Here is a 24,884-nt window from a genome sequence, read left to right on the forward strand (position 1 = left end):
TTGAAAATTTTTTAAAATTTTGCACGACCCCCTACCTTGTCAAAAAATTGAAAATTTTTTAAAATTTTGCACGACCCCCTACCTTGTCAAAAAATTGAAAATTTTTTAAAATTTTGCACGACCCCCTACCTTGTCAAAAAATTGAAAATTTTTTAAAATTTTGCACGACCCCCTACCTTGTCAAAAAATTGAAAATTTTTTAAAATTTTGCACGACCCCCTACCTTGTCAAAAAATTGAAAATTTTTAAAATTTTGCACGACCCCCTACCTTGTCAAAAAATTGAAAATTTTTTAAAATTTTGCACGACCCCCTACCTTGTCAAAAAATTGAAAATTTTTTAAAATTTTGCACGACCCCCTACCTTGTCAAAAAATTGAAAATTTTTTAAAATTTTGCACGACCCCCTACCTTGCCAAAAATTTGAAAATTTTTTAAAATTTTGCACGACCCCCTACCTTGTCAAAAAATTGAAAATTTTTTAAAATTTTGCACGACCCCCTACCTTGCCAAAAATTTGAAAATTTTTTAAAATTTTGCACGACCCCCTACCTTGTCAAAAAATTGAAAATTTTTTAAAATTTTGCACGACCCCCTACCTTGTCATAAAATTGAAAATTTTTAAAATTTTGCACGACCCCCTACCTTGTCAAAAAATTGAAAATTTTTAAAATTTTGCTCGACCCCCTACCTTGCCAAAAATTTGAAAATTTTTTAAAATTTTGCACGACCCCCTACCTTGTCAAAAAATTGAAAATTTTTTAAAATTTTGCACGACCCCCTACCTTGTCAAAAAATTGAAAATTTTTTAAAATTTTGCACGACCCCCTACCTTGTCAAAAAATTGAAAATTTTTTAAAATTTTGCACGACCCCCTACCTTGTCAAAAAATTGAAAATTTTTTAAAATTTTGCACGACCCCCTACCTTGTCAAAAAATTGAAAATTTTTAAAATTTTGCACGACCCCCTACCTTGTCAAAAAATTGAAAATTTTTTAAAATTTTGCACGACCCCCTACCTTGTCAAAAAATTGAAAATTTTTTAAAATTTTGCACGACCCCCTACCTTGTCAAAAAATTGAAAATTTTTTAAAATTTTGCACGACCCCCTATCTTGTCAAAAAATTGAAAATTTTTTAAAATTTTGCACGACCCCCTACCTTGTCAAAAAATTGAAAATTTTTAAAATTTTGCACGACCCCCTACCTTGTCAAAAAATTGAAAATTTTTTAAAATTTTGCACGACCCCCTACCTTGTCAAAAAATTGAAAATTTTTAAAATTTTGCACGACCCCCTACCTTGTCAAAAAATTGAAAATTTTTTAAAATTTTGCACGACCCCCTACCTTGTCAAAAAATTGAAAATTTTTTAAAATTTTGCACGACCCCCTACCTTGTCAAAAAATTGAAAATTTTTAAAATTTTGCTCGACCCCCTACCTTGCCAAAAATTTGAAAATTTTTTAAAATTTTGCTCGACCCCCCTACCTTGTCAAAAAATTGAAAATTTTTAAAATTTTGCACGACCCCCTACCTTGTCAAAAAATTGAAAATTTTTTAAAATTTTGCACGACCCCCTACCTTGTCAAAAAATTGAAAATTTTTTAAAATTTTGCACGACCCCCTACCTTGTCAAAAAATTGAAAATTTTTTAAAATTTTGCACGACCCCCTACCTTGTCAAAAAATTAAAAATTTTTTAAAATTTTGCTCGACCCCCTACCTTGCCAAAAATTTGAAAATTTTTTAAAATTTTGCACGACCCCCTACCTTGTCAAAAAATTGAAAATTTTTTAAAATTTTGCACGACCCCCTACCTTGCCAAAAATTTGAAAATTTTTTAAAATTTTGCACGACCCCCTACCTTGTCAAAAAATTGAAAATTTTTTAAAATTTTGCACGACCCCCTACCTTGTCAAAAAATTGAAAATTTTTTAAAATTTTGCACGACCCCCTACCTTGCCAAAAATTTGAAAATTTTTTAAAATTTTGCACGACCCCCTACCTTATCAAAAAATTGAAAATTTTTAAAATTTTGCACGACCCCCTACCTTGTCAAAAAATTGAAAATTTTTTAAAATTTTGCACGACCCCCTACCTTGTCAAAAAATTGAAAATTTTTTAAAATTTTGCACGACCCCCTACCTTGTCAAAAAATTGAAAATTTTTTAAAATTTTGCACGACCCCCTATCTTGTCAAAAAATTGAAAATTTTTTAAAATTTTGCACGACCCCCTACCTTGTCAAAAAATTGAAAATTTTTAAAATTTTGCACGACCCCCTACCTTGTCAAAAAATTGAAAATTTTTTAAAATTTTGCACGACCCCCTACCTTGCCAAAAATTTGAAAATTTTTTAAAATTTTGCACGACCCCCTACCTTGTCAAAAAATTGAAAATTTTTAAAATTTTGCACGACCCCCTACCTTGTCAAAAAATTGAAAATTTTTAAAATTTTGCTCGACCCCCTACCTTGCCAAAAATTTGAAAATTTTTTAAAATTTTGCTCGACCCCCTACCTTGTCAAAAAATTGAAAATTTTTAAAATTTTGCACGACCCCCTACCTTGTCAAAAAATTGAAAATTTTTTAAAATTTTGCACGACCCCCTACCTTGTCAAAAAATTGAAAATTTTTTAAAATTTTGCACGACCCCCTACCTTGCCAAAAATTTGAAAATTTTTTAAAATTTTGCACGACCCCCTACCTTGTCAAAAAATTGAAAATTTTTTAAAATTTTGCACGACCTCCTACCTTGTCAAAAAATTGAAAATTTTTAAAATTTTGCACGACCCCCTACCTTGTCAAAAAATTGAAAATTTTTTAAAATTTTGCACGACCCCCTACCTTGTCAAAAAATTGAAAATTTTTTAAAATTTTGCACGACCCCCTACCTTGTCAAAAAATTGAAAATTTTTAAAATTTTGCACGACCCCCTACCTTGTCAAAAAATTGAAAATTTTTTAAAATTTTGCACGACCCCCTACCTTGTCAAAAAATTGAAAATTTTTTAAAATTTTGCACGACCCCCTACCTTGTCAAAAAATTGAAAATTTTTTAAAATTTTGCACGACCCCCTACCTTGTCAAAAAATTGAAAATTTTTTAAAATTTTGCACGACCCCCTACCTTGCCAAAAATTTGAAAATTTTTTAAAATTTTGCACGACCCCCTACCTTGCCAAAAAATTGAAAATTTTTAAAATTTTGCTCGACCCCCTACCTTGCCAAAAATTTGAAAATTTTTTAAAATTTTGCTCGACCCCCTACCTTGTCAAAAAATTGAAAATTTTTTAAAATTTTGCACAACCCCCTACCTTGTCAAAAAATTGAAAATTTTTAAAATTTTGCTCGACCCCCTACCTTGTCTAAAAATTGAAAATTTTTTAAAATTTTGCACGACCCCCTACCTTGTCAAAAAATTGGAAATTTTTTAAAATTTTGAACGACCCTCTTGTCCTTGTCTAAAAATTGAAAATTTTTTAAAATTTTGCACGACCCCCTACCTTGTCAAAAAATTGAAAATTTTTTAAAATTTTGCACGACCCCCTACCTTGTAAAAAATTTGAAAATTTTTAAATTTTGCACGACCCACTACCTTGTCAAAAATTTGAAAATTTTAAATTTTGCACGACCCCCTACCTTGTCAAAAAATTGAAAATTTTTAAAATTTTGCTCGACCCCCTATCTTGTCTAAAAATTGAAAATTTTTTAAAATTTTGCACGACCCCCTACCTTGTCAAAAAATTGAAAATTTTTTAAAATTTTGCACGACCCCCTACCTTGTCTAAAAATTGAAAATTTTTTAAAATTTTGAACGACCCCCTACCTTGCCAAAAATTTGAAAATTTTTTAAAATTTTGCTCGACCCCCTACCTTGTCAAAAAATTGAAAATTTTTAAAATTTTGCACGACCCCCTACCTTGTCAAAAAATTGAAAATTTTTTAAAATTTTGCTCGACCCCCTACCTTGTCAAAAAATTGAAAATTTTTTAAAATTTTGCACGACCCCCTACCTTGCCAAAAATTTGAAAATTTTTTAAAATTTTGCACGACCCCCTACCTTGTCAAAAAATTGAAAATTTTTTAAAATTTTGCACGACCTCCTACCTTGTCAAAAAATTGAAAATTTTTAAAATTTTGCACGACCCCCTACCTTGTCAAAAAATTGAAAATTTTTTAAAATTTTGCACGACCCCCTACCTTGTCAAAAAATTGAAAATTTTTTAAAATTTTGCACGACCCCCTACCTTGTCAAAAAATTGAAAATTTTTAAAATTTTGCACGACCCCCTACCTTGTCAAAAAATTGAAAATTTTTTAAAATTTTGCACGACCCCCTACCTTGTCAAAAAATTGAAAATTTTTTAAAATTTTGCACGACCCCCTACCTTGTCAAAAAATTGAAAATTTTTTAAAATTTTGCACGACCCCCTACCTTGTCAAAAAATTGAAAATTTTTTAAAATTTTGCACGACCCCCTACCTTGCCAAAAATTTGAAAATTTTTTAAAATTTTGCACGACCCCCTACCTTGCCGAAAAATTGAAAATTTTTAAAATTTTGCTCGACCCCCTACCTTGCCAAAAATTTGAAAATTTTTTAAAATTTTGCTCGACCCCCTACCTTGTCAAAAAATTGAAAATTTTTTAAAATTTTGCACAACCCCCTACCTTGTCAAAAAATTGAAAATTTTTAAAATTTTGCTCGACCCCCTACTTTGTCTAAAAATTGAAAATTTTTTAAAATTTTGCACGACCCCCTACCTTGTCAAAAAATTGAAAATTTTTTAAAATTTTGCACGACCCACTACCTTGTCAAAAATTTGAAAATTTTAAATTTTGCACGACCCCCTACCTTGTCTAAAAATTGAAAATTTTTTAAAATTTTGCACGACCCCCTACCTTGTCAAAAAATTGAAAATTTTTTAAAATTTTGCACGACCCCCTACCTTGTCAAAAAATTGGAAATTTTTTAAAATTTTGCACGACCCTCTTGTCCTTGTCTAAAAATTGAAAATTTTTTAAAATTTTGCACGACCCCCTACCTTGTCAAAAATTTGAAAATTTTTTAAAATTTTGCACAACCCCCTACCTTGTCAAAAAATTGAAAATTTTTAAAATTTTGCTCGACCCCCTACCTTGTCTAAAAATTGGAAATTTTTTAAAATTTTGCACGACCCTCTTGTCCTTGTCTAAAAATTGAAAATTTTTTAAAATTTTGCACGACCCCCTACCTTGTCAAAAATTTGAAAATTTTTTAAAATTTTGCACGACCCCCTACCTTGTCAAAAAATTGAAAATTTTTTAAAATTTTGCACGACCCCCTACCTTGTCTAAAAATTGAAAATTTTTTAAAATTTTGCACGACCCCCTACCTTGTCAAAAAATTGGAAATTTTTTAAAATTTTGCACGACCCCCTACCTTGTAAAAAATTTGAAAATTTTTAGATTTTGCACGACCCCCTACCTTGTCAAAAATTTGAAAATTTTTAAATTTTGCACGACCCCCTACCTTGTCAAAAAATTGAAAATTTTTAAAATTTTGCTCGACCCCCTACTACTGCAGCTGCCAAACTTAACACCTTGCGAACTTTCGCATTATTGGTATCAAAGCAATCCGATCTATAATTTTCCTTAGTAATATTTTAAAAATCAAAAATCTATCAAGTCAAATCTGTTGCTCTTTTTAATATTCAATAAAAAAATTTTGTGTTCTTCTATAAAATTATTCATTTTCCATCATTTTTCCATCAATTTTCCATTGAATTCACTTTCAAAAACCATTCCTCAACAATAAAAATAAAAAAACGAAATCTATATTATGTACAGGTACAAGTGTATGCATAAAAATTTAATATTCTATATTCAACTATTATTTTCAAAGATATTTATATATAAAAAAAAAACAAGTAAAAACGTTTCAGTCGGTATAAACCGATTGAATTATACCCTGCACCTTTCATTGTTGTATAACAATTACTCAAACCTGTGAAACCATTCTATAGAAACTTTACGGATATGTCTGACCTATAATTGAACACATAACTACTAAGTTTCATGAATCTGACTTTATTATTTTTCCAAATATTTAAAATTAGCTTTTGGAGTTGTATGGCAGGTACCTGAACTTGTCAAGCAATTCCACTAAAACTTCGCAGGTATATCTGATCTATAATTGGACACACAACTGCCAAGTTTCATGAATCTAACTTTTTTATTTTTTCAAATATTTAAAGTAAGCTTTTGGGCTTGTATGGGAGCTACTCGAACCTGTCAAGCAATTCCACCAAAACTTCAGAAATATCTTTGACCTATAATTGGACACACAACAGCCAAGTTTCACGAATCTGACTTTATTATTTTCCCAAATATTTAAAATAAGCTTTTGGACTTGTATGGGAGCTACTCGAACCTGACAAGCAATTCCACCAAAACTTCAGGAATATCTTTGACCTATAATTGGACACACGACTGCCAAGTTTCATGAATCTGACTTTATTATTTTGCCGAATATAAAAAATTTGCTTTTGGAGTTGTATGGCAGCCACCCGAACCGATGCAGCTACCCCATTATAATTTTTAGAGGATATGTAGAATATAATTGGACACATGTATACAAAATTTTATATTTGTACTCTTATTAGTTTTTGAAATAATTAAAATAAACTCTTTGAGTTGTATGGCAGCTACCCGAACCCGTTGTCTGAATTGGTCCAATAACAATAGGATTCGTCCTTGGCACAAAAGAAGCAACTTGTGAAAGTTTGGTGTCGATTGCATTATTCGTTTTTGAGTTATCGTGCGATCGGACGGGCGGACGGACGGACGGACATGTCTAAATCAACGCAGAATTTTACGCTGAGCAAGAATATATATATATGTCCATACCGCAGATGGCTCCTTTAAGTAGTTACAAACTCCATACCAAAGTTAATATACCCTTCACGAAGTGCAGGGTATAAAAACTAAAAAAAAATATTCACAGTGAAACAACAGGTGCTCAGTGATGCCAACATTTTTATCTCATCCATATTATCAATTTGATTAAATGAATAACAGTTTTCTCTTCTTCTCTTTTTCTCATTCTGTATGGATGGCATAATAAAATCCATGATGATGCAAGCGATGTTGAAAGGATTATATCGTATATACGTTATCGTACATAGTACATTTATACATTCACATATGTATGTATCTCTGTTACTTATTATAATATTTGAATACCCGTTGCTTCACTACAACTTTTGTGTTAATAAAATGAAGGTTAATAACAAGGGAAATATAGGTATGTGTAGTTTATAAAGAGAAAATAGGCAAACAGTAAAAATGAGCAAAAAAAAACGAAAAATAAATTTGAAAAGCAACGATTCCACCGATATCAAATGTGGTGGACTTTCCTATAGTGTTTGTCTTTTGTATGCACGGGAGGTATCGCACACGGGAATTATAATAAGATTTTTAAAACAGAATTAAATAGGAGAAATGTGAGAAGAGAAAATTGAAAACAATAAAAAAGAAACAAAAGTTGAAGTTGAAATGAAATTTTAATAAAAAGATAACAATGCGGAAAAGTTATGATGGTCATTTCCGGTTTTTGAAAATAATAATACCAAGGTTAAATTATATTTTAAATTTAAAGAAAAAATTAATATTAAAACTTTAAAAAAAATAAATATTTCAATGCGTTAAAGTAAAATTGCAATTGAAGTTTAAGTTTCAATTGCATCGGCCCTAAAATACCCCAAACATTAATATTACGATGAAGATACCCTAAAACAATAATTACGTATATGTTGTGCCTGAAATGTTTTTATAAGCGTAAAATGGCGTATCATTGTCAAATTTACTAGGAACCGTCAAGAAAACCTCCACGACTTTTCTGGCACATATGCATTCTTTTGTTGAAATTTTCCATGATTGTTTTGCATAAATGTGGTTGAATTTCGCTGATACAGCTCTTAATTTCTTCCTTCAATGCGTGCTTGGTCGTGAGCTTGTTCACATAAACCTTAGACTCAAAGATACCCCAAAGAAAAAATCCAACGGGGTTAAATCGCATGATCTGAACGGCCAATTCTAATGTTAGACAATTAAGCTATTACCACACTCACTTCAATCAGGTAGAAAAATTTTTTCAAAAAGACATTGATGTGTAAAATTGAAATGTTATATTCTTAGCTTTGTTAATTTTATAACAAAGCTCGATAAATAATAATATTCTTAGCTCGATAAATAATTTACATTTTTCCATTTATTTGATTTAATATTTTTCTTAGTTTGCTATTTTGCATATTCAGTCATTCTTCGTTCCAGGAATTTTTTATTTTGCTTTGTTTATTAATCATTCGTAATCTGCATTATCTGTAAACACAATTGTCAGCCAATCTGTCCGGATATAATTCATTTTTAGCACTTTTCCAAAAATTTTTTGAAAAAAAGTGCTTATTAGTTTCACTTTGTCCGTCCGTCCGTCCGTCCGTCCGTCTGTCCGTGTGTCTGTTTACAAAACTTCTACATTCTTAAAGATAGAAAGCTGAAATTTAATACGTACATAGATCTTTACTAGAAACTTATTTTCGTAGAACAAAATTTTTACCTATCTCCCCCCCTCTAGAAGTTATAGCCCCCCAAAGCACTAAAAATGGCATATTTTAACTATTTGTTGCAATGAAACCATAAGCATTTTTGAAATTTTGCAAACGCAGAAAGACAGTGGCTTGCTTCCCCTAGCGCGGTATACTATAGTTAAACTTAAGAAAAACAAAATGGCCGTTCAAATTTACCGTTATCTAAAGTCCTTTTTTTCCAAATTTTTGATGTCGTTTTTCTTCTAGACCCCAGCCTCTAGAAGCTTTTTAGACATTAACAAGTAGTTCATTTCGTTAGAAGAAAATTTTTTTCCATCTCCACCCCCTTTCAAGTTATGGCCTCTTGAAATTTGTAAAATTTGCATTTTTAACACCTTATATTTCTGAAACCGCAAGTTTTTTCAAATTTCTATAAACGCAAAAAGTTAACGGTAAATTCCATGACATTAAAAAATATAATTATTTTTCTTAACTCACACAATTAACCCTTAAAATCGAGCATTATGTTAACCCCTGTTTATATTAAATTTTGCTTTATTTCAAAGACTGCATGTATGTGTCATCCTAAATATATGCAATCCTAGAAATAGTTTCGTTTATAAATGAAAATAATTTTAATAGTGTGGTGGATATACATAGACTGTTTTTAAAAGCAGTATTTTCACTTGTTGAAGGGAAAAGTGCTATAATACAAACCATTGGTTTGACCCAACTTTATTCAACTCAATTATTATTGGGTGATTTGCACAAGGTTTTTCATTTTCCACTAAGAAAATTAGTGCATATTACGAGTAGAATATTATTTTTCATAATGTTGTTAATAGAATATTCAACTGCTTTATATATGCTTAAATGTTTTGCAATGTGGAATTTTCGATTGAAATGTTTATATTTAAAAGCGGAACCAGTTTCTGCGTCTTCTAAATATCAGACTTTATAATAGTTTCCATTTAAATTCAATTTAAAATTTTAAAATAAATAGTAGCATCGTTTACTAAAGATTTTATTCAGTATTAGACTGTATTTGATTTCATAACTAATCATATGGCATTAAAACAATATAACAAAAAAAAAATATTTACTCAAATATTTTGCACTCAACTAATAAAAATGAATACTCAAACAAGTTGCACATATGATCTTCTAAAGTTGAACTGCTATACAAATAAAAACATTAAAGCTTCCAAAAAGTACAACGAACTTTTCCATTTTGTAATTCATATACTGCTCCAAAATGTTGAAAGTTTAAAATATTATTTATGTAAATAACTTTGAAAGTAAAATATTTGTACTTCAAAATTTTTAATACCCTATTATAAATTTATAGCAACATTTACACACACACAGACAAATATACCTTGGCACAATTTATCATTTTCCACCTTAAAGACAACTCAAACAGAACGACAATTCATTTTTAGTTTAAATTTTTTTAAGGATCTCAATGTATCCTTTATATTTTGTGCATTTCTGTTGGAAACAACATACAAGCAAATATTATTTGTTGAATCATTTTTTAAAGAAGCTTTTGTTGCATTTAAAATGTAAATAAAATGGTAAAAACATTAAAATTTGACAAAATTAAAAATGAAACGAGAAAAAATAGAGTTGACCGTGTTAACTGTGTGATACCTGTGCGAATGTCTTCTATATAAATGATCTTTTATTCAAATTACTTTAGCCAATTGATGTATGAATAAATATTGTCTGTGGAGTTGTTTTGTAGCTAAGCTAAATAGCTGTTCAACTGCAACCTATTAGCAAACACGCTTATTTAAAATTTGAACATTGTAGTCCTTAATTTCCAATATTGAATCATTAATTTTTGAAGATGTATAACAGTTACAGAACGAACATACAGAAAGACAGACATAACTAAATCGACTTAGAACTCGATTCTTATCAAAAACATCTTCCTGTTCGTATACTTACCTCAGGCATCTATATCTTATCTAGCGTTACAAACGGAGTGATGAATTTAGTCTACCTTCTGAATATTCATTCCTGCGGGTATAAAAAATGATTTTATAAAATTAAATTAAAATTCATAAGCACGTACCAGTATAACATTTGCAATTTTGAATTCATTAAAATTTTCTTTAATTAAATATGACCGAATAAAGATGGTTTGTTCAAAACGAATAAATAGTATAAAATATGTTGTATAACAGTTGGTTGACATTCTGGTAACTTTTAAACTCTAATGTGCATTTATAAATGTAATTTTCTTTTAATATATTGTAGTTGAATTGGTTTTTTCTTTAGGTCACTTTGTTTTGTCATGCACAATATTTAAGAATTTTAATTAGATTAAAACATGTTTTTTTATATTTTGTCAAGAGAATTACGGTTTAAAAATCAAAGAGTACAATGTTGATGTCCAGAATTTTTGAAATAAGAAGTCCCGAGTTTTTATTTAATTTTCGTTATCTCATAATTGATGAAGGAAGAAAGTAGGAGAAGTGTTTAGCTCTCGAATATCAATGTGCTCTTAATAAGCAATGCATATGAAATTCGTTGTGATTACGATACCTCCCTTATTAATTCAATTCGTAAAATTTAACTACATACAGTATAATAGCTATAATTGTTTGATATCCCTTTTAAATAATTAATAAAATTTTTATATTTCGTAAATATTGTGATATTTTAAAAAATTAAAAATTATCATTTAAAATTTTTATGATTTTACATTTCCACAAAATTGAATTTTTAAACTGTTATACATTTTCACCTCTATAGTGGGACAAGCTTTATAAATTTCCATTGCCCTTGAAATAAATCCGATTTTTGCATACAAAAGTACCTCTTCAATCATGCCACCGACTTTATATTTCGTGTATCGGTCCACTATATTCCGTCATTTGCAATTTAAAGAAAACTCTTTTTATACTTGGTACGTGTTCGATGAAGGTTTTGTATGACCGCATGATTGCAGTTTTTAAAAAATTTTCAGTTTTTTAGGCTAAAATTTCATATTTAAGTGCAGTCATTACTCGAAAACATTATAAGTCTAATATCAATCAATTATATTACTGTTATAATATAGGGCTAGTGTCTGGGAAAAAAATTGTCAGCAATACAAATATTTTTTAATTCTAAAGAATCACCTCTCAAGAGCTTTAACGCCATAGTTCTGGACCATTTTGTGTTTAAAGCAACTGTATATGGTGACTATATTTCACTTGTGTTTGAGTAGTGGAAAAGAGTCACCTTATTGAGGTTCCACTGCATATAATGTACATATTATGCGTATGTGAATACTCGAAAATGTATAAAAAAAATTAATTTGCATAATAACAAATAAATTCTTGTTAATATAAAAAGAAATATGGTAGAAATTAAAAAATAGAATTGAATAGCCCCTAAAAATATGCAAAATTTTCAAATTTTTAATATCGTATAAAATATTTTCATAAAAGCAAAATTTTAATATTATACAGAGAAATGGCAAAATATAAAGGTGAAAACTTACTAAAACTTTTAAAATTGAATGATAACAGAAAAAATATTAAAACTTGTTTTAAAAAAAAAAGTTTTTTTTTTCTACAAAAATAATAAAAAATTTTTTAACACCTAGATAACGAAAAAAAAAGTCAATAAACTTTTTTTATTTATTTAGGGAAAATTTTTAAAAATAACATAGTAGAAACTATGAATAGGTTATGGTTTCCCTAAAAATATTCTCACATAAAGGGAAACTGAAATAAAAATTTATTTTTTTTCAAAAAACACGATTAATAATTAAGTATGAAGAGATTATAAACATTTCCCTTTAAATTCAGTGTTTTCTTTTTTTCATTCAACATTTTTATTATTTCGTCCTTTTTTAATAAATTATGCACGTACTTATAAAAGACACCATGAAAAAAAGGAGAGAAAAAAAGTATAAATTACACTCAACCGGACATTCTGTTGTTTGTCTTTTCTTTTATATATTTAGTTTTTTTTTGTGTAGTTGTGTTTGTAGTGCTACCCTCTATTATCTTATTTTTACTATATACATTAAAATTTTAGTGTTAACACATGTCAACACGTCAGTAACATTTTTAGATTTTCAGTGAGATATTATGAATAAAAGACTCTGGAACACAATAGAAAGCACATATAAATACCAAAAAGAAAAAATTCAAAATGACCAAAAAGACAACAAAACATTATTGTTAACTCTCTGATATCCTCATTTTTCTTCTATGCTAATTAATATGTTAGTAGATGCTACAGCTCTTTGTTTTTTTTTTTGGTGGCTTACTATAGACTATTTTATTATTATCTGCTGACCAAAAAAATCTATATGTAGCAATACACATATAAAATGAACAAATATATAGTTAAACGGAATATATGGAGTAATATTTATGGTAGACTCCAATATATTGGATCACATGCTTTAGAATGTACTTTGACAAACTTATTTTCATGTAGTGTTTGAAAATTAAATAAAATATAACGCTATAATAATTATAAGCAAGAAGATAAACTTTCATATATTATATTAACGTTAGACGACATATTTACAAATGTTACTGGTTGAGCAATGGGTGGTGAAGTAGTACATTTAATTTAAATAAATGAAAATATGTATTTTTTACTAATAATGCTCTACTTTATATTACTCACTCAGTATCATAACAAGTCGTTTAATTGCATACTTTTAGGATGAATATAGCATATTTTTGGGATGACTATTGCATACTTCTAGGATTTTACTAATTAAAAAAGGCATTTAACAATTAGTTATGATATTTTTTTGATTAATAGAATAGAAACTGGAGTAAAGTTAGGAAAAACTTTTGTTTCATCGAAGTGAACCAGCTCTTAATGACAAGGAGCTTCTCGAGTTTCATAATTTACTGATTAAGGGAAGAATTATGTTAAAAATCTTTAAAAAGAATTCGGCTAATTTGATGGTTATTTTGCATAACGACATGACAATACATATTTCTTTTTGCTTACATGATGGAGGAAGCAATCTTTTCATTTTTCTAAATGACATTTAAGTGTCAGAGCTTTCAAAGCGGTGTTTCTAGATAAAAATGTTCTTCTAGAGAAATAGATCTCTCGTTTTTATGTTTGAGTTTTTATTTTAAAGTTTACAGGATGTGGGAATACCTTCAACAGCCTAATATATAAAATAACTTACGGACGCACAGAATAAGAAACTATTCCAAAAAGATTTCCGAAATTTGTCGGAATTGCGGTAAAAAAAGGATATTATTTACAAGATTTACATACACACATTGTCTATATTTATTCATAATATACTCATAATAGCATATAGATAATTATAGCAGAAGAAAAAACAAACAAATAATTTTTTTCCTAAGTGAAATTATAATCCAAAAATTCTTAATATCCTTTGATAGAGCAACGTATTATTATAGAAATAACCTTGATTTATTATAGTAGATATGATCAAAAATTTAAGAATAATATTAAAAAATTTTCAATAGGGTGGGTTTACTCAGTTTATTTAATTTAATATTATGTGGGATGGTACGTACATGTAAATTAAGTAAATTTTTTCATAAATAATTAATTGAGCAATTAATTTTATATATTATGTACATATGTATGTACTCGTAATACCCCATATATTGCATTTTATTTAAAAATTTTAAAAAATATGAATGTAAAGAAAATAAATTTTTTTTTTTCTGTTTTAATGCTGTAAAAATAAAGTTGTAAAAAATTTATATTACCATTTATCTACGTGTTTATGAATAAAATCCTTAATTTCTATGAAAAAAATTTATGAGTTTTGTATTTTTTATTTAATTTGTGTAATAAATTTTTAATTTTATTTTAAATAATAATTAAAATTATGTTTGAGAATATAAAAATGAGGAATTTATTATAAAATATTTAGAAAATTTTATTTTTGCACGTTCTTAATAATAAAATGTTTAATTTTTTTTTGCAAAATATGAAATACTAATATGTCAGATAATTTTCACCGACCGCATTGCATATAATAAGGGAGGTTATGTGATGGTATCAAATTTCATATGAAGAGTTTTCAGTAGAAATTTGTTTCTCCATGATGAAAAAATGTAAATAAACAATTTTTAGAGGCATTTCGGTCTGTTTATCTACTTGTCTTTCTGTCTGCCTGTCTGACGGTCAGTCGGTCTGAGGTACGTCTACCTGTCGGTCGGTCTATCTGTCTATCGGTCTGTGTGATTCAAGATTCAAATAAAAAATTAAATAATTTTTTAGGCATTTTTTTCATTGCGTAAGTCTACTCCAAATAGATGGAATGTTATTGAATCTCGACCGTGGCAAAAAAAATTAAAGAATGTAATGGAATGAATTTCTCTTTTCTCCTTTTTTAGCACTTTTCCAAAAAATTTTTGAAAAAAAGTGCTTATTAGTTTCACTCTGTCCGTCCGTCCGTCCGTCCGTCCGTCCGTCCGTCCGTCCGTCCGTCCGTCCGTCCGTCCGTCCGTCCGTCCGTCTGTCCGTCCGTCTGTCCGTCCGTCCGTCCGTCCGTCCGTCCGTCCGTCCGTCCGTCCGTCCGTCCGTCCGTCTGTCCGTGTGTCTGTTTACAAAACTTCTACATTCTTAAAGATAGAAAGCCGAAATTTAATACGTATATAGATCTTTACTAGAAACTTATTTCCGTGGAACAAAATTTTTACCTATCTCCCCCCCTTTAGAAGTTATACCCCCCCCAAAACACTAAAAATGGCCTATTTTAACTATTTGTTGCAATGAAACCATAAGCATTTTTGAAATTTTGCAAACGCAGAAAGACAGTGGCTTGCTTCCCCTAACGCGGTATACTACAGTTAAACTTTAGAAAAACAAAATGGTCGTTCAAATTTACCGTTATCTTAAGTCGTTTTTTTTCCAAATTTTTGATGTCATTTTTCTTTAAGACCCCAGCCTGAAGAACTTTGAAATTTTAGGAGCTTTTAGACATTAACAAAAAATTCATTTCGTTAGAAGAAAATTTTTTTCCATCTCCACCCCCTCTCAAGTTATCGCCTCTTGAAATTCGTAAAATTTGAATTTTTGACACCTTATATTTCCGAAACCGCAAGCTTTTCCAAATTTTTATAAACGCAGAAAGCTACTGGTAAATTCCATGAAATTAAAAAATATAATTATTTTTCTTAACTCACACAATTAACCCTTAAAATCGAGCAACCCCTTTTTATATTAATTTTTGCTTTATTTCAAAGACTGCATGTATGTGTCATCCTAAATATATGCAATCCTAGAAATAGTACCGTTTATGAATGAAAATAATTTTAATAGTGTGGTAGATATACATAGAGTGTTTTTAAAAGCAGGATTTTAACTTGTTGAAGGGAAAAGTGCTACAATACAAACCATTGGTTTGACCCAACTTTATTTATTTCTCCATTTATTAGAGTATTTCAATTCTCTGTTGTTGACTGTTCTTATTGTACAAAATATTAAGAATAAAATCAATCGCATGTTCTGAAAATAAACAAAACAATAAATCAATCAAAACTTTTTGAAAATAACCTGATAAAATGGAAACTTTACAAGAAAAATTTTGAATATAATAGATAAAATAAAATTTTGAGGGCACTGTAAAGTGTCTTTCACTAAAAATTTTATTTTCATATCAATTCAATAACAAAAATCAAGAAACAGACGTAGAGATACAAAGAAATTTTCATAAAAAGAGAGAAAAATAATAAAATAAAATTCTTCATTCGCGTTTTTCAAATTTCAGTTTCTCAGGAATTTTCTTAAAAAAAAATATTTTTTAAGAACACTCACTTCTCACAGCAGACGTAAATACAAGCGCATATGAAAATTGTATAAAATGAAAAAAGGAAAAAACACAAGACAAAAAATTATTAAGAAAAATTTTCAATTTTTGATTTATACGCGTAAAACTTTCACTTTTCAAAAATTTATTGCAGAATACTTTGCTTGTGAAGTGTTATGAAGTGAGTACGTATACATATGTACACATTCAGTACTTGAAATGACATGAGAGGCAACGTGAAGTCTCGTTTTTATAGGATTGTTTGTCACAGTAATGTGATATGGAAGGTTTAGGACTGAGTAACACAAATTAAAAGCATCAGCGGCTTTCAATTTCTCACATGTTTGCACTCAGTCTGTTCTCTCTACTTTCGCAGAATCAATATTATCATTAAAATTCGAAACAATTTAATTTTAATTTTATAAACTATTATGAATTTTGCATAGCAAGTTTCAGTTTAATAATGGCCAAAATCAAATTTCAATATCTTCCCTACTTCTGTATTTCCCTACTTCTTCTGTATTGGAAACTAATATTAACGAATTCTCCAAATTTCTTATCTAAAACCATAAAATCTTGATTCGGTACAAACATTGAGTTCACAGTTTAAAAATTTTCATGAGTGAAATATAACATTGCGGCAATGGCTTTCTAATAGTAATTTCTCAAAACTATTTTTAAGAAATTAAAATAGCTAGAGAAGAGTAACACAAAAATCAAGAATTTGTAAGGAATTTTTTGTTTACCTTTATAATTTTGTTGTATTTTTTGTTGTTGTGAATTTTTTTTTACCTTCTCTTATAAATGTACAGGTATAGATGTGTGTGGTTAAATTTTTAGAAGAAATCGCCTATAGAATCGAAGCGCCTCGATTTTTCCATTAACTTGTTCGTTATATAAGCAGCGCTAAAATTATTTATGGCGCCAATGCAACATATTTCAATATAGAAATACAATTTTTTGGCATATAATTGGGTATGTAATGTGCCAATATTCTATTATGTGTGTGCAGGGATTAATTGAAAAATTACGGGTTGAGGGTAAAAGTTTAATTGTTTTTTTTTCGGCTTTCAATTACATTTTGTATAGGTATTGCTGCCAACATCCATTTTAAACTAAAAAAGCTATTCTCTTACTGGGTCCATAAAATAACTAAATGAATTGTCAAGGAAAATAAAAATTTTGTATTTAAAATGAAATTCAAAATGACATCAAATTATGAAATTACAATTATATAAGTACGTTCTTAATTCTAAATGTATATGAAATGCAATTTAAGGATCATCTGGGATCTCTTTAGCAACATTTTCATCACTTTCATTTCCAATAATAATTGTAGGGCGTATCAACATTCTTGTTTTTTTTAATGAATAATCACCATGCCAATGTTCCCATACAACACCAATATAATTATGTCCATATGGTGTATTATGATAAATACCATTTAAATTAGCTTCTGAGCAACTACAATAATACACTGTTTTAGTTTTTGACGCAATATTTATATTAATTTATTACTTACTTATCATACCACCATCCGCTACCATAACCAGTTGCACATGGACAACATTCATCAATTGATTTATCATTTCGACGATCATAAGTACTAAAATCTTGTGTATGATGATATAACATTGAATCTGTTACAGCGCCACGATAACCACCAATTATTAAATTATAATTATATTTTTCTGAATCAACTTGAAATATTGAATATTCAGCCCATACTTTAACATCATCAAAATCTTCAAGTTCTATTCTTAATTCATAGGTACCATTGTATGTTAAACGATTTATAAATTCATTACCAAACCAAAAATCTTTTGCTAAACTACCAAAACCATTCTTATAATCAATCCATGATCTATTAAAATTCTCTTGATGATCATATGGTCCACGTCTTTGTATAACTGTCCAACCAACACCATCAGTTGGAAATGCACAATAACGTTCATTAAAATCACGTCCAGCTTCATTAACATCAGTTGATCCAGAAAATTTATATACACCATCAGCACGTACTGTTAAATCGTGGCAACCATATTTTGATGGTTGAACATAGTCTGAATTGAAGAAAAAATTTAAAATTTAAATTTAAAGTTTATGAATTTTTTAATTTTTCAAGTTCGTATATTCACCTGGTTCAGCACTTTCAGTTGATTCCATTTCTTCAATTGTTTCCACTTCATACGATGGATTATTTGATGTACTTGTTGTCATTATTTCTTCATATGAAGTTCCCTCAAATACAACACTTACCAATTCTGTTGTACTAAATTCTTCAGAATTTCCATCTGTTTCTGTAAGTGCAGTTGTTGTATCACGTGCAATAACAACTTTATCAACTTTCTCTTGTATATTTAATACAAGTCTTTCAATTCGTTTCAATAATAAATCTGAACTTTCTGTAAATGTTGACAATTCATTCATTGTTGATGCACAACAATTCATAAATTTTTGACTATGTTCAGCTTCATTATTTGATAAAGTTCTACTTATTTGTGCGATATTTTGTGACAATACTAATATTTCATCTAAAGTTTTTGCATTTTTTCGTTCCGATGAAATAAACTGTAGAATAAAAAAATTAAAGCAGTATTAAAATAATTTTTTTTTAAAAATACAGTAAACTCTCTGATGGAAATTCGTTATTGTTTGTTTGATTTGATTGGTAATAAAACAAGATTTTTAGCTTTCATAATTCTACATCACAAAATCTGTGATATAGTTCTCTGTTTATAATCAATATTCGTGAAACTTCGGTTGTTCATTATATTGAGAATCTACTGTATTTAATTAAAATAATTTATACCTGCTTCATTTCTTTTGGTTTTAATGCTCCCATCAGTTCATCTAATTTTGATTCAATATTCCTTAATATTGAATCAGTATCTCGACCAACTGGTTTCATTAAATTAGCACTCTTTGAATTTTTATTTAATTTTGTTGATGATGACGATGAAGATGATGTTCGACAACTATAATTTTCAATACTAAGTACATGTCTTAAAACATTATTAAGTCTATTTGATATTTCCCTTTGAGTTACTTTATTCTCTTTTAACATTTTCATAATATCATCATAATGTTTAATATCTAATTGATTACCAATTTTAATATTTCGATTATTATTATTATTATTATTATTTGAAATACTACCATCAATATTTGTTCCATCAGTTTGTAATACAATTTTTGATAATATATGATTCATTAGAAATTCCATACTTGTTAATTTTGTTTCAATTATTTTACTTTCATCTTGATTATATTTTATTAAATCAATTTTATGTTCAAGTGATTTCATTTGATCATTCCATGCATCAATATGATGACGATATAAATCCCAAACATGAGCTTTCTCTTGTAATGCTTTAATATTAGCATCAATTAATATTACCAAATTATTAACTGTTGTAATTTTTTGATCTAAATCTCTACGGACTTCATGTAAATCTGATAAACTTATTGAATTTATTATAGTTGCAGATCCTGTATCTTTATGATTTAAAATAGAACTGATGCTCAAATTGATATAGAACAAGAGTATTATTGTAAGGCAATAAATTTTTAAAATCTGAAAATTTTATGTAAAATTAAAAAAATGACATATGTAAATTATTTTGACAAATAACATGATTTGCTCTTAAAATATTTTAAAATTTAATTACGTACCATAATGAAATTTTTTTAAATTTTGAATATTTTGTAGTAAAATTTGAATATGCGTTCCGATATTTTACTCAAGAATAATCGAATGCAACTGAAAAAATGTTTTGTATTTTCTTCGGGCAAATTAAGAAAGCAAAATTCTGCCTTTTTAAATTTATTTTTCTGTTTTAAACGCACAGTTTTATATAGATGCTGATTATTATGTAGATTGTAGATATAAATTTCTTTATCGGCAGTATTATTCGATTTAATTTTTTTTCTTCTTTTATGAACTTCATTAAAATAATATTGTAAACATGTGCCGCCGATCTTGAACACCAAAAAAAAAAAAACACCAAAAAAAAACAAAATTTTTTTCTGCTTTCTTCTTATTTTTTTTTTTTCTTATTACAATTTTAGTAATTGTATAATAGCATTCGCATTATAATTCTTATTCTTCCGTTCTGGGAGAATGAAAATGTTCCTGGTAGCCGGCAATACAAAATCTTTAAGAAACCATTTGGAAATACAAGAAAAAAAAGAAAACAAAAGTGTGTATATGAAAATGATGAAAAACAAAACAGACGCCTCAATTTTATAAACTCGGAGTTGTGTATGTACGAGTATATTCACAATAGGTGGCGGTATACGGTACAATTCACTCTTTCTTCTGTTTTATTTTGCTCGGCTATTATTTTAATAAAATTGTTATTACAAGTTTGATTTGGGTGTTGTGTTCAAAAAACATTTTTATATTTTTAACATAAAGAGAAAGTGAAAAAGTGTTTTTTTTTTTTGTTTTGCTTTACTTTTTTTTTGGATGATTTAAAATGGAACATAAATCTTAATATTATTTTATTATATAAAATACGATATTGCACATATGCACACACTCACTCTATATAGTACACACATATGTGTGTATAGAATTCGGTATAACAATAATGTTCAGTTTATTTTATTACAATATTGAACCAAATTGTATATAGTCTGGTCTATTTATAGGAATTGAGGTCTGGTTCAATGATCTATGTTAATGCCATTTAGAATTACAATGTTTTTCTATTATAAATCATTTTATAAAGAAACAACAAGGTCTTTCCGTAATATACTATAGTGCGTACGTAATATATAATGCGATTAGAAAATTGAATGTGTGAAAAAACCAACAACAATGAGAAAAATAAGAAAGGGTATAAAAAATCTTCAAGTGGGTTTCAAAATAATTAAAATATATTTTTTTGGAATAGTTTATTTTTCTTTGCAAAAAAAAAATCTAAATTTATAATTTTGCAAAGCGAATTTTGTATATTGTATGTAAACATATTTATAGGTGTGATTATGTATGTAGACATTAGCAATTCAAGTTAGTTTTTTTTTTGTATTTTTTAAGGCGAACATTTTTTTATTCCTAATGGACATTTGACGCATCAAAATATGATTAGTATGAGGAAGTGTATGTGATCTTTAGAGAAAAACAAAAGCAAAAAAATATTTGAAAAATTTTTTTTTTTTTGGTAAATTTTTTAGAAATTACGTAGTCTTTTGCTATACAAAATACTGAAAAAAATTATTTTAAGTGATTTTGTATTCTTCGAACTTGTATTTTTGAAAGTTTTTCAATTTCATTTTGTGTACATATAAATTTCTGTTTCGTATTCTAATAATAAAATGAAAATATTGTGAATTAAACTTTTTATTAAAAAATTTTCATTTTAAATTTAATTAAAAGCAGAATAGATATAAAGTTGACCCTGTCAACTCTCTGATACCCTTGCGAATAAAGATACAATGAAAAACCCCAATAATATCAATATTTCTTTTTAATAGCTTCAATAATTTCTGATATATAGCCAAATTAATTTTAAAGTTGTAGGGCAGCTACCAGAACCGAGATCGCGATTAGATGCAATAGGGTTCTATTCATTGACTATGATTTAAATGATTTATGAAAATTGAACGAGCTTGGCACAATTAGTTTTTGAGTTATGGTTTAGACGGACGGAGGCCAAACGAATAGACTAGCAGACATAGTTAAATCGACTCAGAATACGACGCTGATCAAATGCATACACCGAAAATGTATGTTCGCAAGGAACAAATATGTTGGTTTTTTCCTAAAACTAACTTCTAAACATGTCCGAACCATATTTGAATTATGTCTATAATTTATCTTTTCTGAAAGTTTTTGCCACATTCAAGCTAGTTTCTTTGTTATATTGATTCGAACAAACTATACCAACTGTCTCAAAATTTGTTCACTTGCTTAATAAATTACTTCAAATTAATTCCACGTTCAATTTTAGTGAATTTCTGACCAACTTCATTAATTTGAACGTAATATTGTTGCTTTCTTATTGAACACATATTTTACATAAAGTACCTAAAGTGGCTCAAAAAAAAATTTACTATATACCCGTTTAAACTATATTCCGAGAGTAAATATAGTAACTGCTTGAAATTTTTGAAACGCTTAGAAAAAAAAAATGGTTTTGAGAAGGAGACATGCTCTCATCAATATACACTTGCTTTTAAGCTCATTCAGCTATGTCAGTCTATGTCAGTCTACTTGTGTTAGCAATTACACAAAAGCTAAGTTTATAAAAATGCGGTCATTTATTTCTGTATTAACATTCCAGATTCCAATTTATTTTTGGTTTTCTAAATATTGAACTACCAGTTGCAGTTGTCAACCTCTATTTCAGAGCACTTGCCGAGATCAAAGAATAATTAATTCGTATGGTGATTAAAGCGGTGATACTGGCAAAGCTATGCTCTATTGCCGTTCAAAATCATTTCCACATAACAACACTTTGGTAATCTAAAGTGTTTTATGATCCAAGTAATAAAAAAAAGATCTTTAAAAACATTGAAGGAAAACAACTTAAAACTTTCCTAATTTAATTAAAGCATCAATTTAATAAATCTTTGGTTATCAAAATATTTTGAAAATCGATTCTATTAATTACCAATATAAATTTCATTATAAAATTTTCCCCATACAAAATCTTTTTATTCACCATCCATTTCATTTATTTTGAGATTCTGATAAATTACACTTTTATTATTTCCTTACCGAACAAAGTTCTTGTTTTTAGTTTTCAATATGCTCTAAAGTTTTCCAATTCAAATTAGAAAATTTCAAACAAATTTTATTTCAAAATATTTCTTTCAAACATGTACTTTGGTGGGTATAGTATGTTAAGGGTACAGGTATGTGTTGAGAAAATAATAAAACTTATGTGATTAACAAAAATGAATTAAAAAACATATCCTTAAAAGAATCCTTATATTGAAGACTCAATCCCCTAAAAGGCATACATAAAATATACAGAGTTCGTTAATATTCTATTCATTCACCCAATATTGCATTGTTGCATTTCAAATTTACTCATACTATTATGCGAATGTGTAGCTAATATGCAATCCTTTTGCATGTGTATGAATACTACTGATTCTATACATAGTATACCCATAAGCAAATATAATAAATGTTGAAATAATGCAGAGAAGTAGCAACATTTTCCACAGGTATAGCTTGAATGCAATAGTAAATGTATACTTAGGATATGACGTAAGCATATTATATAATATGGTATTCACAATGGGGTAATCAAACGAAAAATTGGTTGCTTCAAGGATATTCTGATGAGTATATGATGAATAAATTAATCTGATAAAAAAAAGGATTTAAACCACAAACAAGCATATAGAATTAAAAAAAAAAACTATAAAATAAATTCATAAAAAAATTGTAAAAATATTATCCAAATATTTTCTATATCTAATATAACTGATAAAATTTCCTTCTTTCACATATCCAAAAAAAAAAAAAAAACAGTCCCCAAGGGGTAATATTCTACAAACTTATCATCTACCATTATTGTATTGTATGTAATAGTATGTATAGCATGCAGGTGTAATTTCAATACACGCTGAAAATCTCTGATATTATAATCAATAGAACAAAAGTCTGTACAGAACGTGTGCCGCTAAAAGTTTGTTGAGAAGGTTTCTTGAATAAAATTATTTGTATTGGAATATTTTTCCAATTGACAAACAGACCGATGGACATGCCTAGCTCAACTTAGAATTCAATTTTGAGCAAGAATGTAAATACACTATAAAGTTACATATGTTTCCTTCTTGAGATTATATACCTCAAAAATAATATATCTGAATAGGCGTACGCAGTAATATCTGTGTCACTATGAACGCTATATTCCAAAAGTACTGTAAGGAGTTTTTTGGAAACCGCTTCAAGAAATAAGCACTCTTAAAGCAATCAAACAACAAGACGAATGAGATTTCAAAAACTATTCATTAGAGCTAGAAAGGGACTTTTGTGATAGGCCGATTTGAGATTTTTTGTTTTAATTCTTTTCATGTTTGATCCAACGGGCATTATTATCTAGGGAAAAGAAAGCTGGTAAAATAATCTGACATCAGTACAGTATACTTCCTGGCTAACAACTAATGTACTATAGTTGTTAGACTGCCTAATTTGCCTCACCTCCCTCTTAACCTCCTAATCATGATATAACCTATAAAACATTTAGTATCAATGTCCTTCGATTAAACTATCGAGGTCATTAGCCCTACTTAAGCTCAATTATCACGTCAAATTGGAATATCGTCGTGACACCTGTCCCGCTGATTCCAAAATTTCTATGCATAACTAAATAATATATTCATATATTCGAGAAATCAAACCAAGTTGATATCACATTTACTCATTCTAATATCATTCTAATTGAGGTAAGAGACATCCTGTATTTGAACTAAAATATTAAAATAAGAGCAAACAATTTAAATGAAATGAAAGGAAGAAATTTTAATTAAATATTAATAAAATGAATAAATTAAATAATATTGAAGAAATGATACGGAATAATATAATTT

At 28.3% G+C, this 24,884-nt stretch overlaps 1 protein-coding gene across 1 annotated transcript in view; it reads right to left on the reverse strand.

Annotated features, from left to right (window-relative positions):
- Positions 1 to 17,605: 17,605 nt before the first annotated feature.
- Positions 17,606 to 24,884, reverse strand: part of LOC129614006 (angiopoietin-2-like) — a 45,420-nt gene continuing 38,141 nt past the window's right edge. Inside the window, exons 3-7 of the mRNA XM_055528373.1 lie at positions 19,491 to 19,908; positions 19,144 to 19,427; positions 18,470 to 18,902; positions 17,854 to 18,394; positions 17,606 to 17,795 (exon numbers count right to left, since the gene is read on the reverse strand). Coding sequence (XP_055384348.1) covers positions 17,606 to 17,795; positions 17,854 to 18,394; positions 18,470 to 18,902; positions 19,144 to 19,427; positions 19,491 to 19,908 — 1,866 coding nt within the window. The remainder of the gene's footprint in view (positions 17,796 to 17,853; positions 18,395 to 18,469; positions 18,903 to 19,143; positions 19,428 to 19,490; positions 19,909 to 24,884) is intronic.

The sequence above is a fragment of the Condylostylus longicornis genome, unplaced genomic scaffold, assembly GCF_029603195.1.
Source record: "Condylostylus longicornis isolate FDR11 unplaced genomic scaffold, ASM2960319v2 ptg000098l, whole genome shotgun sequence".
Classification (NCBI taxonomy): domain Eukaryota; kingdom Metazoa; phylum Arthropoda; class Insecta; order Diptera; family Dolichopodidae; genus Condylostylus; species Condylostylus longicornis.